Source organism: Corvus brachyrhynchos, unplaced genomic scaffold, assembly GCF_000691975.1.
Source record: "Corvus brachyrhynchos isolate BGI_N302 unplaced genomic scaffold, ASM69197v1 scaffold86, whole genome shotgun sequence".
NCBI lineage: Eukaryota > Metazoa > Chordata > Aves > Passeriformes > Corvidae > Corvus > Corvus brachyrhynchos.
The window spans coordinates 424,681-441,138 of NW_008238647.1; the positions used below are offsets into that span (position 1 = coordinate 424,681).

A 16,458-nucleotide genomic window follows, 5' to 3' on the forward strand; every position below is an offset into this window, starting at 1 on the left:
ACATCCTGATTTTCCAACAGTATACTCAGCCCTGCTCAGAACATAAAGATACATAATGTCTGCTCCCTGTGGAGTCTTAGCAAAGGCCTGGTTATCATTGCCTCCACACAGGTTTCAGTGTGTTTTCATCTGCTCACATGATATCTTGTGCCTTGAACTTAACAAACCTAAGAGTAGGTTAGGCTCTTCCCTTTTTTAACAACATCCCCCCATACAACCTAGAAGGAATGTTTCCAGTCGCTTCCTCTTGGTAACCAGCCAAACAGCTGTTTTTCCAGAAAGGGCTTGGGAAGCTGAGGTGTGTAAATCAAACCTTTGGAACCAGCTCCATTTCCAGTTTTGGTTTTGGCTTATGGTGGTCAGGATGTGTCTGTACTGGCATGAGAGATGGTTGTGCCTATGGCACAGCAGCTCCTGAGCTTGTGGGCTGTGGTGATACACGCCGGTATCATCTTCCCGGCTGCTGGTCCCTATATATTGGCAGTGAAGGAGCTCTCCTGCACTTTAACCACATGTAGTTTTGTTCCTAGGTGAAGGACTAAGGAAATGTCTAGATGGTCCTTTGGTGCAGGATCATAACAATAAAAGAAGGCCACAGCCAAGAACTTTATGTGCCTGGAAACTTCGTTGAATTGCAGTATCCATCCACATGACAGCTCTGCAGCGTTCTGATGCCAGACCTCCAGAGAAAATCCTAAGCGCTTACAGGAAAGATCCCCCGCACTTCAAGTCCTCAGTACTTTCAGTCTGCATGACTTAAATTACTTTCCAGACTGGGAATTTTGTTTCGCAACATGGGTCTTATGTAAATGATGTAAAGCCACCCCTGTGGCCCAACTCGTGCTTTGCCTTCATGCCGGGAAAAGATCTCAGTATCTTCTGCCCTTTTTGCACCAGAGCTGTGGTTTTCAGCAGAAGAAAACCGAGGCATGGGAGCAAAAAGGGGGCCACGGCATGGTCTGCTCTGGTCTAAACTGTCAGAGACTCATGACAAAGTGCCTTGGAGTAGAAAGTAGAAAAGCTTCTGGGTCTTTACTTCTTTGGCTAAATCTTGAGTCCTGGTCCTTGTGCCAAGAATTTCTTCTGCATTTTACCTCCATCCACTCCTTGGAAAATGGACAAGCCATCTTTGAAGCAGCATTCAGAACCCATCCATCCCCTGAGAGGAGACAGAAGTGATCTGAATTCTCTGAAGCAAATAGAAGAATCACAACACAGGCTCCTGTTTTCTTGGAGGAGATTAAGCTGTGTCCTGATATTGACTGGAATAGAGTTCATTTTTTAGCTGTTAGGCTACTGCATAAAAAGGAACAGACTACCAATAATCATATTTTAATACAATGAGATCTGCCTTTTTTTTTAAAGATTTAGGTAATTTTAAGCTCTTAGGTATTTAGTGCACCGGCCTTAGAGGAACTGAAATATCCCCATAAGCATTTATCTTTGCGCAGTTGGTTGATATATGGACTCTAAGAGACAAAAAACATGCCCATGACAAACACAGTCCAAGCAAAGGATGTCTGTTAGAATACTATTGCCAGATTTTCCATTATAAGAAATGACCTTTCACTCCATTTCAGAGATTTCAGATCTCCAGTGCTGACATAGAGGATAAGGAAATTCACATCACAAGAGAAAATGGCTTTGATTTGTCTTTTGAAAGAGATCTTCTTTTACTGCCTAATGTTCCAACATGTGACCCTCACTCTAATTGCCTATCTGCTACAATATGTTCAACATGAGAAGCCTTTTCCCTTTTGACTGAATTTTCTTTTTCCTTCTGCTAACATTTTTCTTTCTATAAGGAAATTCCATGTCTTTTTCAGACTTAGAAGTGCTTGAGTGAAACAGTTTCTAAAACAATATCTTAAAAAAAAAATCTTAAGTTTTGAGCTATGCCAGACTTACGAGGCAAAAAGTCCGTGCTTGGTAGTAAAAAATTGAAAAATAATGAAGGGAAAACGGAAAAGGAATAAATTTTCATTGCACCAGGAGAATTAGAAGGAAGCTTCCCATAAAAGATTACTTTCTTGAAGCCACTGCCTCAACAGGAAGATTCTGAGTGTCTAAGTCCACAATGTGCTATTTCTTTGCAAAATGGTATGAGCCAATATCCAGTGTTGCTATTTGTGCTTAATAGCAATTGTGTCTCTACTTGGCATCATCTTGTCCAAGGCACTACACAAGTTTTATGTACCAGCTTTCTTCCAAAGACGTTGGCACTCACTGCAAACATCTGCTTCAGTTATCATGTTTCCCTTAAGCTCTTTGCAGCACCAGGAGAATCATTTCCCTCTGTATTTTTTTCTCACGGTTTCTCAAGGTTTTATGTGTTTTTATGGTCATGATCATGGGGATATATGCATTAGTCTTACCGCACATCATTAGAGCTACATATTCTTGATATCCACATTTTCCTCTTTCATACTTAATTATGAAATCCCAAGAAAAAAATACTCAGTTTGCTGTTGGTTTAAGAGTCCAACAGAGAGATGCACTGCAGCACTACCACCCATCATGAAAGAACTAGCAGCTGAAAAAGTGTTTTAGATGTTGGCCTTACACATGTTACTTTTCTAAAGACACTTTTGATTTACTATAAGATATTCAGTATGTTCTTCTGTGTAGAAGAAAATCTCTATCAAGAACTCAAATAAAAGCAAATAATATAAGTCACTGCTAAAAGCAAACATCACTGAGTGTGGTATCTTTGCAAAAATAATTACAGAATTTTTTTCTCATTATTCATCTGTGGAAGACTGAGCAAGGACCTCACCAAAGTGGGCAAAAGGAGAGTTACAGCCTTCACCCCACCAAAATGGAGTCCCACCTGTTCTTCATTTCAGGACTGTTTTTTAGTTCTGTATGCAAAGTGCAGTTATGACGGTGACCACTTCACGGGGAAAATAGTATTATTAAATGTAAATAAAATCATGCTTCTTATAGTGAGAAGCGTAGAGACAGGCCGTCTCTTTGAATTATGTGCCTGGACTTCCTTATCAATTGCTCATTTAATATTCTCATAAGTGGTCTTTGCTGAGGTCGTGTTCAACCACGGATTGACCAAGACTAGTGGGGTTGCTCTGCACAGAACCACAGGCAGACTACTAACCATTCTGTTATCAAATGGATGATGGCTCTGAATTGAATTTTAGATGTCTGGAGTGTTTTCATTTTTTGATGCCTTCTTTTCTGGTGTTGTGCACTGGCTAATTTTACTTACTTCGAGTACAGCTCAATTTTTTGTTTCTTTGGTAAATCCTCTTTGGATATATTCTTCTAGCAATGATCTGCACACAGCTCAGGGACTTGGAGGGAGCTGATTGCTTGTGAGGTCTGAATTTTGCTGAGATCATCTTTTGATATTGTCTCTGTGACAGAACAGGTCATGCTTTAGATATGAACTCTGATGTTGCCTGGAGTATCTTTCATGCTCCTGATAAAAAGAAGAGGCCTGTTGATAAGAGAAGGAGCAGGTACCTGGAGCTTCTTCTTTGAAGTCCAGTGGCAAACCAATGAAACTGATAGTCTTTCATCAACTCCAGTGGGATTTAGGTTCACTTTTTAATTGCTCATCTGCTGAGTGGTAAGTAACACATGAGGTGGTGTTAAAATGCTGTTCTTTTTTTTTTGGGTCTTGATCCAGCAAACTCCTTAAGTATGAGCTCAACTATAAGTTTGTTTTGTCCTTGAAATAAATGGGGTTATTGCAGTTGTATAAAGCTGAAAGCAACTTGAAGTGATGTTTTAGATGGATCCATTATCCCAATATACTCCTAAATATGCATCCTTATACCAGATTGGCTGTTTCTCAGTTTAATGCTTCCACAAGAGACAATTTGCAACTTTTAGCCTGGCTGGGATTGTGCTGCGCCCATTTCATCACTGACCATCTCAGTTCTTTCCCTCCCTTGGTTTGCCTTCTTGGAGAACTGCTGGTGAATCGTGGTGGGAGCAGAGCTGACTTAGGTGTGTTAGGCCTCTGTTGTTAAAAGGGCAGAGATGTCTAGGACTGGTACTACCACATGGTGTTATATTCTGCATTAGAGAGCAGAACTGTGATGTTGTGTTCACTGTCGAGAATTTATTTTATTGTTTATGTCAACTTAAACCCACAAAAAATAAAAATGCAAATCCAGAAAACCTCAATTTTTAACAAGGAAAATGACCTTACAGTTTTACATCTTCCCAACAAGATGTGACCAACTATGGAATATGATATTTTGACAATGAACTCTGTCATCTTTTCATCTGATTTACACAGAACTTTATGGATAACAAGTAAAGTTTCTGCTTATTGCAGGAGGGGAGGGAATGAAAAAAAAAGCCAGTGACTGTCTGAACAGGCTGCCATAAATACAGCTCACTTGGCATGCCTGTCCCCGAGATGAACTGATTTGTGGTCTGGATTCAAAAGTGTTTTACTGTTCTTTGCTTCTCTGTGGATTCAGCTATTTAGATCAGGCTAATTTTCAACTGGAGGAACTGAAGAGCTATTATTCTCCCTGAAGGTTATCTCATTTGTTTAAAAACTGGTGGCAAACCACTGACTGCTGTATTTTTTTTTTTTTTTTTTTAAGACAACAGCCATGGGGGTGGAGAGTTATATCTGGAAAACTCCCACATGCAAAATCCCAAGGTCCTTTCCTGAAATAACAAATACTTTCGTAAATAGTAAAATGAACTTCACCATGGTTCTCAGAAACTCTCTCCTCAGCTGTACCAGAGGATGAGCTCATCAGATTACACTCCATGGCATTTCAGAGGGTATATTTCTTGTCATAAAACATGTCAGAGTGTGGTATTTTTTCAGCCTTTACCACTGTATCAGTGTTGGTTGGACAACTTCCCCAAGGGGAAGAAAGACAGAAGCAAACTTACACACAACACCTTAGGAAGTGAAGCTGAAATTCCAGAAACCTTAAGAGAAACTAAGTATTCCATATTGTTGGTTAGGTCCTTAGACAAGGTTATTTTCTGAATTCTTCTTCTTTCTAAAGGAGTTGAAACTTACAGACTCTCCTTGCTGGATATATCCTAGAACAGATGTCAGATTAGCTATTATCAGGTAGAAATTGCCTTTTGGGTTGGCTGGGGTTCTTTTTGTATTATTATGACTATAGTTTTAGTGAAGGAATTCATTTTCTGTTGAATGATGATGATGATGATACAATCAGACTTCTGTCTGTAGTAATAGGCATGTCATGACTAGGAGGAATAGCTTTAAGAGGAAAGTGTTGATACTCTGCTAAAGCTCCAAAGGAAGTGCAGGCATCCAGAGAAAACACAGGATGAGATTTGTGTTTCTGATTGTTGCTGTTCGTGTAGCATGGCGTAGCTGGGAAAGGGAAACATTAGGTGTGCTGGGCACCTGTGGTGGGGACAGTTTTGAGACAAGCACATTTTCCTGAATATTGAACTGAACCTCCCAGTTCCCACTCTGACACCCAGCTGCACTCCTTGCAGGGGGACAAAGGCAAGCACTTCGGAAAATGCAGCTGCCTTGAGCACTTAAATGGGTGCTCCTCTAATTTGGACACCTGGACTATCACGTATGCCAATATGTTTAAAATTAGTGGTTGCAAAAGAATTAAGAGAAAAAAAAGAGAGATTAGTTCAGATAAATAAAATACAGACCAAGCTGCTTCCCAATTAGCTCAGAGTCTCTACAGGGAATTGCCTCACAAAAAGGATGTCTTCTAGATTCCTTCCCACTCATCTTCCTTATGAGATAGTTTTTCTCCCCCAGTGCAAGGATGTGTTTGTGCCTCCTGCCATCTAGAATATCTTCCTTCTGTGTATGGTCTAAATGGCCTTTTTGTCTTATGACTTAACACCTGCTTTTATTCCTTGTGAAATGATTTTATATGCTTTTTAGTAAATGTGACAGGCAGTGCATTATGCACTGTCGTGTTTTATTTACTCCCATGAAGCGTTATGGAATACAGTTAGAATGTGACATTGAGGACACTGTGTAGTGCTGCACTGTGTTGTGTTGCAACATGGGACAGTTCAGTGCCTTGAAAGATGCACTGTCTCTCCCTTTGCCTGTATCTTTTATTAAGTGTTTTTTATCCTGACTTTCCCCTTGCCTAATGTGTAATTTCCATGAGTTCCCCCAGTGTATCTGATGAGGACAATGCTTATCTGCTTGGAAAGGTCTTATTTTAGTCTCATAGCTTTGTTGATACAAAAAGTGCGGGAGTTGCTCGCATCTCCTCAAGCTGTTTCCCAGATGCTTGATGATTCACAAGGAGCCAACCTCTTGAGAGTGAGTCTGGATTGACTGTGTTCCATCTAAGCCTGATTACACTGTGAAATCCCAATGAAAATCCCCTTAGAAGATTCTAGCGTGTTTGATTCCAGAGCTGGCTACACCACTTCAGGTTGTAATTTAGTGCATGGTGAGGGAGGTGAGAGGGAATCAGGCTGTTTCCGAGCTCCGGAAGAGTCTGCTCCAGTGTCAGGGGAAGGCTCCAAGTAGCTTTAGATTTCATCCCATGTAGGCTATAGAAACAGTACGTGTGGTCATTCTCATCAAACATACTTTCTTCCTTTGTGGAAAAAACTTTTCCTCAGAGTGCAATATTTGAATATCTCTTATTTTACTATCGTGAGAATTTTCTCCCCATGCTTCTCTCCAGCCTTTCCTCTAAAATGACTTTATAACTGCTGCATTTACCATGATACAAATAACAAGTCACTGTGCTTTGATTTTTAAGCTTCATGACACATGCAGCTCTATTGCTCCATGTACCTGTTCAACTTGGATACTGCAGAGCTGTGCCAGCCATGACATTTCAGCCCTGGTCTTGGTCAGGTGTGATTGACTTGCAGGCGGAGCACCATGGTCTGTGGGATTCAGAGTTGAAGTTAAATGAAAAGCCATGACAGACCCTCTTCTTGGTGTACAAGAGCGCAGGTAGTGTTCATTCTCAGCTGGTGTGCTGTGTAAAGTGCACAGATGTTTTGTTTGGGGGTGTATGTATGAGCACATTTAAGAGATACTGTCCCCAGAACTCTTAATTTCAGCAGCTGACGACACCAGGGTAAAGCCTGTGCTAGGACTACCTGGGAAAAGGGAACTTCTCCCTCAGAATCATGAACCAGATTGAACCACACAGTGAAATGCATGGTGACAGAGGGAAAATGGCAACAGTTTGCTGTCCAAGAAAGAAGAGTAAAGGACTCTCAGGCACAGGAGGAGTTTTGCCATGTTTTACTGCAGTAACTTTTGTTCTGACTTAGGGAATGGTTGTTTCCACTAGAATTTGTTATCATCAAGTCTGTTTTATTTTTATCCCTTTTCTTGGAAATTTTGGATAAAGTCCTGTGAAATATCTTGTCCTCTTGGTGTACTGGGTGTTTTCAGAGTCCAAAGGTCCTCAGCATTTCAGTAAGAGCTCAGTAGTGTTGGCTGGACATTTTGTTTCATTCCAGATTAGGGGAAAAAAACCCCCACAGATGTCTTTTTTCCCCTTTTTTTAGAATAAAAGCAAATACAAAACAGACTTCAGCATAGATGTCCCTGATGAAAATCGAAACAAAACTAATAGGTGGGTGGTCTTTATTTTTACCAAATTGGTACTTTTCCAATGCAAATTGTTTGGTCAAAGCAGAACAAAACAAAACTGGCTACTTCTGTGCTTTGTGAGGTAGGGCTGCATTTGCTTTGAAAGGGTGACTCAGGGTGTGAAAGCATCTTAGAAAGATGTCACAATTAGATCTGTGGAGATAGTTTTATAGGAAACACGGGCTTTTGTCTTCTGAGTTTCGGCTTGTTTGGAAGCTAGAATTACTTCCGTGTCAGAAGAGTACAATGAACTGTTGTTAGACAACCATGCTTTGCTTACAGCTGTGTGCAGGGAGGTATTTACAGCCAGGAAGCAGTGAAAAGTAACCTGAAAAATAGATGTGCTAATCATGAAGTTTGTACCATTTGTCTGGATTCCTGTTTTTAATGAGCATTCATAAAACAAGTATATTTATTTTATATAAAGAGCTTAGAAAACTTCAGTCACATGTTAGATTTTATTTTAAGAGTGAAGACTTAGATTAGTGTGTGTGACAGATGGCTGAGGCTGGTTGGTTTGGTTTCATGTTTCCAGTGTTCACAGAATGGCTTGAAGGAGATATTTTTCCCTCATTTATTCTTCCTCAGTAGCCAAATTCAGGAGAAGGCACCAGTTTTCTATTTCTATTGCTTGCAGTGGAACTGGAGGTTGACCTGGCATTCAGCAAAGTGATGTTCAGTTTAAGATAAAGACACCAGAGTTGGGTGTTTACATGAAAACAAGTGTCCAAATTCATGTTGATCCCCAAACATTACATGGGGAGGGAGCACAGGTAGCTGTCCCACAGGTGGAGGCTCGGAGGTGTGTGTCTTGACTGGGAACTGAAACCTGCCGTGATCTCCATGTTGCCTTGGAGCTTCTAATCCTCAACATTTCCCCATACTAAAGCTGTTAATGCACGGGAGAGTGGTTGTTTGCAGTTCTTTGATGCAAACTGACCCGAATTCCAGTGTCAGAAACAGCTGGGCCATGCAAGTGTATGGTGCAACTGAGAAGACATTTTGACTTTTAGAGAGCTGGGTCTTGCCAAAGTTCCTGTAATCCTTGGAGCCAGGGATTTACAGCAGCAGAGGCTTTACCTCAGTATAAGTAAACTTTAGGAACAATTGAATATTTGCTCAGGCAGAAGCTGTGGAATTTTAATTAAGTAAAGACTTGGCTATTTGTCTTGAAATTACTGAGTAGGATGATTGGTGGGACAGAATCTGGCCTCAGTTACATCGGTATAAGCATGGAGTATCTGTTTGTGTTAATGAACGATAGGCAGCAAAATGGTTCACACCGTATAAATAAAATCAAAACGTGACCTGACACGTGTTTCTGGGAGGAAATACTTAAACACAGTAAAGAAATTTAAATTCACCCATACTCACTTTCCTGCAGCCCTTCATAGCTGCTTTTGTTCAGAGGGCATTGCTCCCCAGAGCACAAAATTTGGGAAGCAGGGCTATTTACCTTTTTTATTTCAGTCTGTCTTATTTCATTGTTCTCAAGCTTGCAGCTTTTATTAAAGTTTAATTCTCTTTTAAAACCAAAGTGGTGAGAAGGAAATTATATACTCAATATAAATGTAAAAATAATGATACATTTCTTATAAAATAAAGAGTCTGTATACTTGAGTTCTGGTGTTCTTACTGTTTAATAGGGGATTGAATTAAGAGAAAATACACTGTACTTCCTATTTAATAATAATTGCTCCTAGACCCAACTTTTTATAGACTTGAAATGCAAATAATTGTGCTGTATTATAAACTGTTGTGTTTTTTGCCTTCCTGTAACTGGAACAACATACTAATTTCTACAAGTTGTGACTACTAACAGAGAGCAATCACCTCACAGACTTGTACCGAAAAGAAGAGACCATCAGCGTGGCAGGGAATGGCTGCATCCACAGTCCTCGCTTCCCCAGCAGCTACCCCAGGAACCTCCTGCTGACGTGGCGGCTCCACTCCCCAGAGAGCACCAGGATCCAGCTGGCTTTTGATAATCAGTTTGGACTGGAGGAACCTGAAAATGAGATCTGCAGGTGAGTAGCAAGCGGAAGTTTGCAAAGGGCTCCTTAAGACCTCATTTGAACTCACTGGCATGAGACTGCAGAGCAAAACCAGGGCATCTCTGGCTGGGTCTAGGATGTCCTTGCAAGGAGGACAGACCTTTAAGGGGCCCTCCCAGCTGAAATTTATCGTTGAGTTTATAAATAAACTGAGCTTTCCTGGACCTGAAGCAGTTTTCTCAGATTTTAGTCCTTCTATAGCGTTTTAAGCACACGGTACTCGTATGCTCAAATCCAGCTATCTGACAACACAGGTACTACTTTAATAGGATTTTGTCCTCTATCACCGCTGTCATGTTTCAGCCAGGCAAGAAACATCTTTTTCAGTAGGTGGAAGGCTCTAGGACGTTTGAGTGAGTAGGTAAGCATTTATATTGGGGTGAGAGGGACAGATAAAAATGCATTGAGAAATATAATTATGTTCAAAGTACTTGCTTGTCTTTATTGCTACTCTTCAGTGCTACAGTTCCTTTTAAAACTATTGAATATAGGTCCACAAACATCAGTGTGCTGGTGCGTGCTGATATATATAAATCTATTTAAGCATGCCCTGCTATATCCCAGTTACTTTAGTTCCCCTTTTAAACAAAAGTGACCTTAAGCTCAGCTGATCTGACTGATTAACCTAGGTGGATAAACTGCTTTGCATTAGTAGAGTACAGAGGTGAATCTTGCCAACACTCACTAAAACAGTATAAATCCATGTGTTTGTATTTCTTTTATTCAGCTCTCTATTCTGTGGGAGAAAACAGGCTCCCATGCCCTCCAAAAGGCAGATTGCTGTGATGCTACTTACATAAAATGCTCAAGTCTCAGCCTCCAATTCTGCCTGATCATGTTGTTACTTGCACCTTATCTGTGCAGAAAACTGGGTTGTTAGTGTTTCTGCACACCCAGCCTCTTCTTATCTTATCTTTGTCAAATAATTTGTGTTTGTAGGGTTTGGCATCTCTGCAGGCATCTTACAGGGTGGACTTTTTTTCCTTTATTTTTCTTTGTTAAATTTTCTGCATTACTGACAGAGAGAACGGTTCCTGCAGGTTTGTTTTCCATGTAGTAATAAAAGAATGCAGCCTAAAACTGGCTCTCCTTCCCTACTCTTTGGCAGGTCTGCTCTGCTCTGGTGATGTTGGTCCAAGATCAGCAGCAGAGTCAGTAACAACAGTATCCTCCCAGTACCCCAAATGCTTTCCCAGATTCAGAGCCTAATGCACACAGAAGCGGCCTGTTAATATTTACATAGTGGATAAACTGTAGCTGACCTTAAAGCATCACAACTTTGAAACAGAGGGTTAATTTACTGTGGAAAAAAGATGAAGTATTCACTGTCAAAAGCCATGAAAGGTGGTGGCACAGTGAGGGAAAGTCAAGCTGTTACTGGCATTATGTGCTTGGAGAACATCTTGGAAGACAGGCTGCCTGCTTTTTCCAGAGCAGCTAATTTAGAATGCAGGGAAAAACAAAGACCTTCCATCATCCATAGTGTCTATAGCAGCTGGAGAAATACCACATCCTTTTCTGCCATAAAGCTTTCCCTAGAATTTCTGGAAGACCTTTATTTGGGTAATATTATTTCCAGAGTGAGGAAGTTTTTGGTCAGATAGCTTGTGATAGCTTTAAATCTGCTAAGTACTGTGTGCAGTTAGATTTTTTGCTAATTCTCAATATATTTTTCAAAACTAGATCCTTTCTGCAACTTCAGTCCCTGACAATCCCTGCAGTGCTGCTTTAGAGAGACAGCCAGGACTGTTATAATGGAAGCTTGAAGGCTGGGCATACTGAACAAGTAATTCAGGACCTCTGCACCTTACCTTGCTTTTGTATTTGCTTTTGACCTTAAGTTTTTTCTCCAGAAAATTCCTAGTGTTTTCTTTCGATTTTTCATTAATGCTAATTATTGTAATTTGCATACTATTAAGACTGAACTGATTGAAATTCATTCAGACTGAGGAATGCAGAGCTATATTTCTTCACAGCTTCTGAAGAAGGCTGAGGAATGAAAAGGTATATTTTAGCAGAGCTATATTTCTTCACAGCTTCTGAAGAAGGAGAGGAAATATTCAAGGTCTTACAGAATGTTCTAGAAGTGCTGTTAGCATTTCCACAGGCTCTTGATAAGAGATGATTCTGAAAAGCAATTAAATTACCCAGCCTCTGAGGCTCCTTGGATGCACAGAAGCAACTGAGAATACACCTACTTCCATGATCATTGCAGCAAAACCTCTGCTGTTGAAAGAGATACAAGCCCATCTCAAAAGTCCATGGATTTTCCCTGGTTTTGCTAGTTAGTCTGGCTTCTGGGCTTCCAAAAGTGGGGAGGCCAGTCAGGACAGCTTTCACCAAAGCTTACAAGGTTATCTTCTGCTGAACAACCCCTTGTGTTGCAATAGGCGTTCAGTTTTTGGTGCCCGGGGGGTTGGAATGGATTCTTGGGAGCTCTGCTGGGTACTACATCTGTTACCACCAGGGACTGGGAGCTGGGGATAGTGGAGAGAGATTGAGACAAGTTTACCCTTGCCTGGAGCTAAATTTTGATGTGTTACAAAGAAATAATATTTCAGCAGAGTTCGGGCAGGTTTAAGTGATTCGGTCACGGTGGATCTGTTATTTTCTGTTCTGTGCAGTTTGGGGCTGGTGAATATAAAAGCACCAGGGTCGATATTCTCAAACCACATAGTACTTATGGGTTTTTTCTCGTGGGCTCTCAGCAGAAAAAGAAAAGCAGGTCTGTTATTTACAGAGCTATTCAGCTCCCACAACTGGGTAAGGAGGAGGGTACTTGGCCCACAGACCTGGGGGTGGGAAGCAGTGCGTTGCTAGCAAGAATCACTTAACAGTCCTGAACTCCATCTTTGGAGGGAGCAGATGCTTTGATAATAGAAAACATTCCTGATAAAGATCTCCAGAGTTTTAAGGCTTAACTGTACTGCGAGGATGGCACTAAACCTGCCCCTCTTGTAATCACCTCTGCCTCTCTGGCTGCAATGTGTGGGGCCTAATTCTGGCTCCAAAGATATTGAGAGACATTTTGTCATAGATTTAGTAAGATCAGAACTGTATTCTCTGTCCTCTTTACTCTCCAGCTTAATAACTGTACTCCGCACTGCAGCACACAGAGCGGCTGCATACTTGCCTGCTTGAAAGCTAGACATAAATCTTTCCAAACCAACTACAGGAGCAATGTGACACCTACAAGGAAGGTCCTAAAAAGCACCTTTCGGTAGCATGCACTGCCCTGTGTCCCTCCAGCATCCCCCTTTGCTCCTGGCACAGTGGCTGCCCCGCTCTAGCCCTCCTACTGACACAGCAGGCGGGAGCCTGTGGCTGCTGCTGCAGGGAGCTGGGCAACCACCAGAAAGTGCACAAGTGCTTGCAGCTGCTCAGGTTGGGCAGCCTGCCTTAAATAATATTTTATCAGGTCTCTAAATTATTTACCCACCACATGAAATGCAATGTGTATGCTTACTGTATACTAAGCGCATGCAAGTGCCTCTTACTGCTGTTTTAATGTGGTAGCAAATACTGTCATGTTCCAGAAGCACAGAAATCAGTCATTTGAGCACTCAGGCAGTAGTTTGCAGCTTAGTTTATTTTGTGCCACATGAGCGTGTCCACCATTTGTAATATTTAGTCTGATGTTTTGGAGTGGAGAACAGGGAACAGTTGTCTTTGTGTCTCCAGCTGTGCTCCTGTAAATTTGCAAGCACCCTCTGTAACCAAAGTTAGCAAAAACTAATTCTTCATACTCTTTTTAAGGTATGACTTTGTGGAAGTGGAAGATGTATCAGAGACCAGCACGGTTATTCGAGGACGGTGGTGCGGACACAAGGAAGTACCTCCAAGAATAACATCAAGAACAAATCACATAAAGATAACCTTCAAATCTGATGACTACTTTGTGGCTAAACCTGGATTCAAGATATGTTACTCTCTTGTGGTAAGTCTCCTAGGGATAATAGGGGTGAGAGACAGATTGCAGTGTAAAAGAGCATCAGTTCTTGAAGACTGGATGGTGTAGCTAACCGTGGTATCAAAACACTAAATGACTGAAAGTAATTTTATTCCAGCAACTGCATTAATGCAGATCAAAGTACTTTTGACATCATGTCATTAAATATAAAATAAAGTCAAGTTCAGTTCAAGATTTACTCTAATAACATGTTTCAGAAGCACTAACACTTTCTATGCTGAAACTGCACTGCCACTGCCTTGAGAGATGCTGCAGAAATAGCAAAGAAATGGCTGCCCTGTGAACCCCTTTTTCATGTTCATTTGAGGTCAAATAAAAATACCTTGAGGGGTTATGGCTGTGATTCTCAGATAAAGAGTAGTTTATTCTGCATGCAATAAAATTCTGCATGCAAGACAATGTGCAGGCTCAGACTGTATTTTTAACCAGATGTCAACATACCTCTGTATATGCAGAAGCATTAGTAGTGTATCATGTACTGTTTCAACGAGATGGAAACCTCCTCTTTTTTTTTTTTTTTTTTTTTTTTTTTTATTTTGGTTTTGTTTTTAGGGAGCAGGAATACTCAGTACTCTTTAAGTAGATTTTGATACAAATATGTATTCCTTTGTATTGTCCTGATTAATATTATAATGCTTTTGGTGCAGTGTAGCTCGAAAGAGGCAGATTTTGCAAACACTCAGGAAATGGTAAGCATTAATTTATTATACTGTCATACTTTCGTTTTCCTATCCATCACACTTCTTGCTCCCTTTTTATTCAATCCACTGTCCTTTAACAAGAATAAGAAAACCTGGAATAGCAATAATGTTGTAACAGGAAAGAGTCATTGTTTGAGTCATTTCACTTCCATCTCTTGGCTTTGCATGCATGTATGCCTGTGTATGCTAAAAAGAGTTCATAAACAGCACATTCTCAAGACAGAGCAAAACTATAAAGATTTTGCTCCCTTGCATTTAAATTGTTAGGCTTCCAGTGGAATAAGGCATTAAATTGTAAGTACGTCCTGAGCTCTAATTTGAAGGTAATCTACTAAAACTCAAATTCAGGCAGAACAGTCTATGAAAGACCACTGGGCATAAAAAATGAGACAGTGAAGCATCAGCCTTTCTTTATGCTGTTTGTATTTCAGCACAGCCACAGAAACACTGCTGAATTTAGCATGTTTTATTCCAAAGAACATAAAGACAGGCAGATAGTATTAGACTTTTCAAAAAGGAATGTTATCACTCCTAAGACACAGGACTCTCTGCACTAAAAAGCTCAGGAAAGGCTACTGTATTTATCTCATTTCAAAACTATGAGTAAACAGAGAATTTGCAATCTAGAAAATCTATTTACAAGAATAATCTCTAAGTGCACCCTCTGAATGAAATACTTCTTTATTTCAGAGAAGAGCCCTGTACAGGTTATTGGTGGTATTTGTGAGATGGGGGATGATTTGTACTTAGCTGGTTTTCAGATTCCAAACTGTCCAACCTAAAACTGCAGGATTAATACTGTGCAGAGTCAGCCCTTATGCCATAGTCCCCACAGTCGCCTAGAGCACAGTTCATAGTTATGCTGAACACTGCTGACCCCTGAAGGTTGGACTCAGTGTGTTTCCAGTCAGTAAACCAGGGAGCATTAATGAAGCATGCAAAAACATATGGTATTGTGCATGAGATGAAATGAAGGACCTTTACACTGCCTTTTTTCCTTCCCTTCGTAACCTTCTCCAACAAAGGGCTACTTCTGGGGCCTTTCTTGGAACATGGTGCACAAGATACGTGCAAATCTCTTAATTCCCTTGCTTTTTCTTATGTTTGGAGTTTGGATTTGCATGGTAGTTGTTTATTTGTATACCAGACTGAAAATTTTCCGGAGAAAATAAAGCAAGTGATTTGGAATTTATTGATCAGCTCCATCTCCTGTGCATCGTGCCAGAATGACTGGGGGAATTTCTCACTGTTACTCACGCAGCCAAGCAGCCTTGCAGCCTGACTCCTTGGCCTCTCGTTTATAAATCTTCAAGGAAGTCAGTGAAGTTCACTACATTTGATGCAGATCAAGCTTTTACTTAGTTCAGCACTCTACATGAAGCACAAATAATGCACCACAGAGCTTAGCAGAAACATCCTTCATTATCTTTGTGTACTTGTGGTTTTTGTATTAACTTCACATTTCAGTACCATTTAGAGAAACAAAAGGGGATTATTTTTCTAGAGAATAATTAAAGTAGATTTGTATCACTTGTAGCACATTTGCCCTTCTGAAACAAGGTATAGATAGTAAACAACCCATGTCAGATGAAAGGGTTCAATGGGATTAAAACTCAGACTGATTCTGGAAAATACAAAAAGATACAAGGATGGTCTTTAACAGTATAAGGTTGAAAACTATATGTATACATGTGAATATTTAGCTGTCCCAATATAAGATAAGGGACCAGGGACAGGGGAGAAAAATCTGTGAAATAAAGTCTGACCATCTAGTTACAGCATTTAGCAACTTCGGCTTGCCAAGGCAGTCGCCCTCCACCTTCTTCCTCCTTCTCTTCCCACATCCCCTGTGTCTTGGCACCTCTGCCTCTGCTCTCCCTTCTGTGGGTCTGAGGGACTTGGAAAGCTGGAGGGGGAGCAGTGATGGTGGTCATGAAGGCACGGGACAGGTCCAGCGTGCTTGTGGCCAGCTGCCTGTCCCAGGTCTGCTCTTCTCTGACAAAGTTATAGCACTCCCTGGAGTGGGAGCTCCAGGGTGGACCTGACTCCAGGAGTTTGTTAGTGAGTCGAGTGTGTCCTGCTTTCCGCTGCTGACCTCAAGTTGCCTAGGAGTCAAAAGTGTCCTAACCTCTCCAGAAAAAGTCCCTCCTCCTCTGTGCT

At 40.9% G+C, this 16,458-nt stretch overlaps 1 protein-coding gene across 4 annotated transcripts in view; it reads left to right on the plus strand.

Moving 5' to 3' along the window:
- Positions 1-16,458, plus strand: part of PDGFD (platelet derived growth factor D) — a 145,721-nt gene that overhangs the window by 72,199 nt on the left and 57,064 nt on the right. Inside the window, exons 2-4 of one of the 4 annotated variants that reach the window (XM_008636290.2) lie at positions 9,396-9,600; positions 13,384-13,564; positions 14,245-14,286. In XM_008636290.2, the coding sequence (XP_008634512.1) occupies positions 9,396-9,600; positions 13,384-13,564; positions 14,245-14,286 (428 nt within the window). The remainder of the gene's footprint in view (positions 1-9,395; positions 9,601-13,383; positions 13,565-14,244; positions 14,287-16,458) is intronic. The other 3 variants (XM_017737646.1, XM_008636291.2, XM_017737648.1) reach the window with 3 other exon arrangements.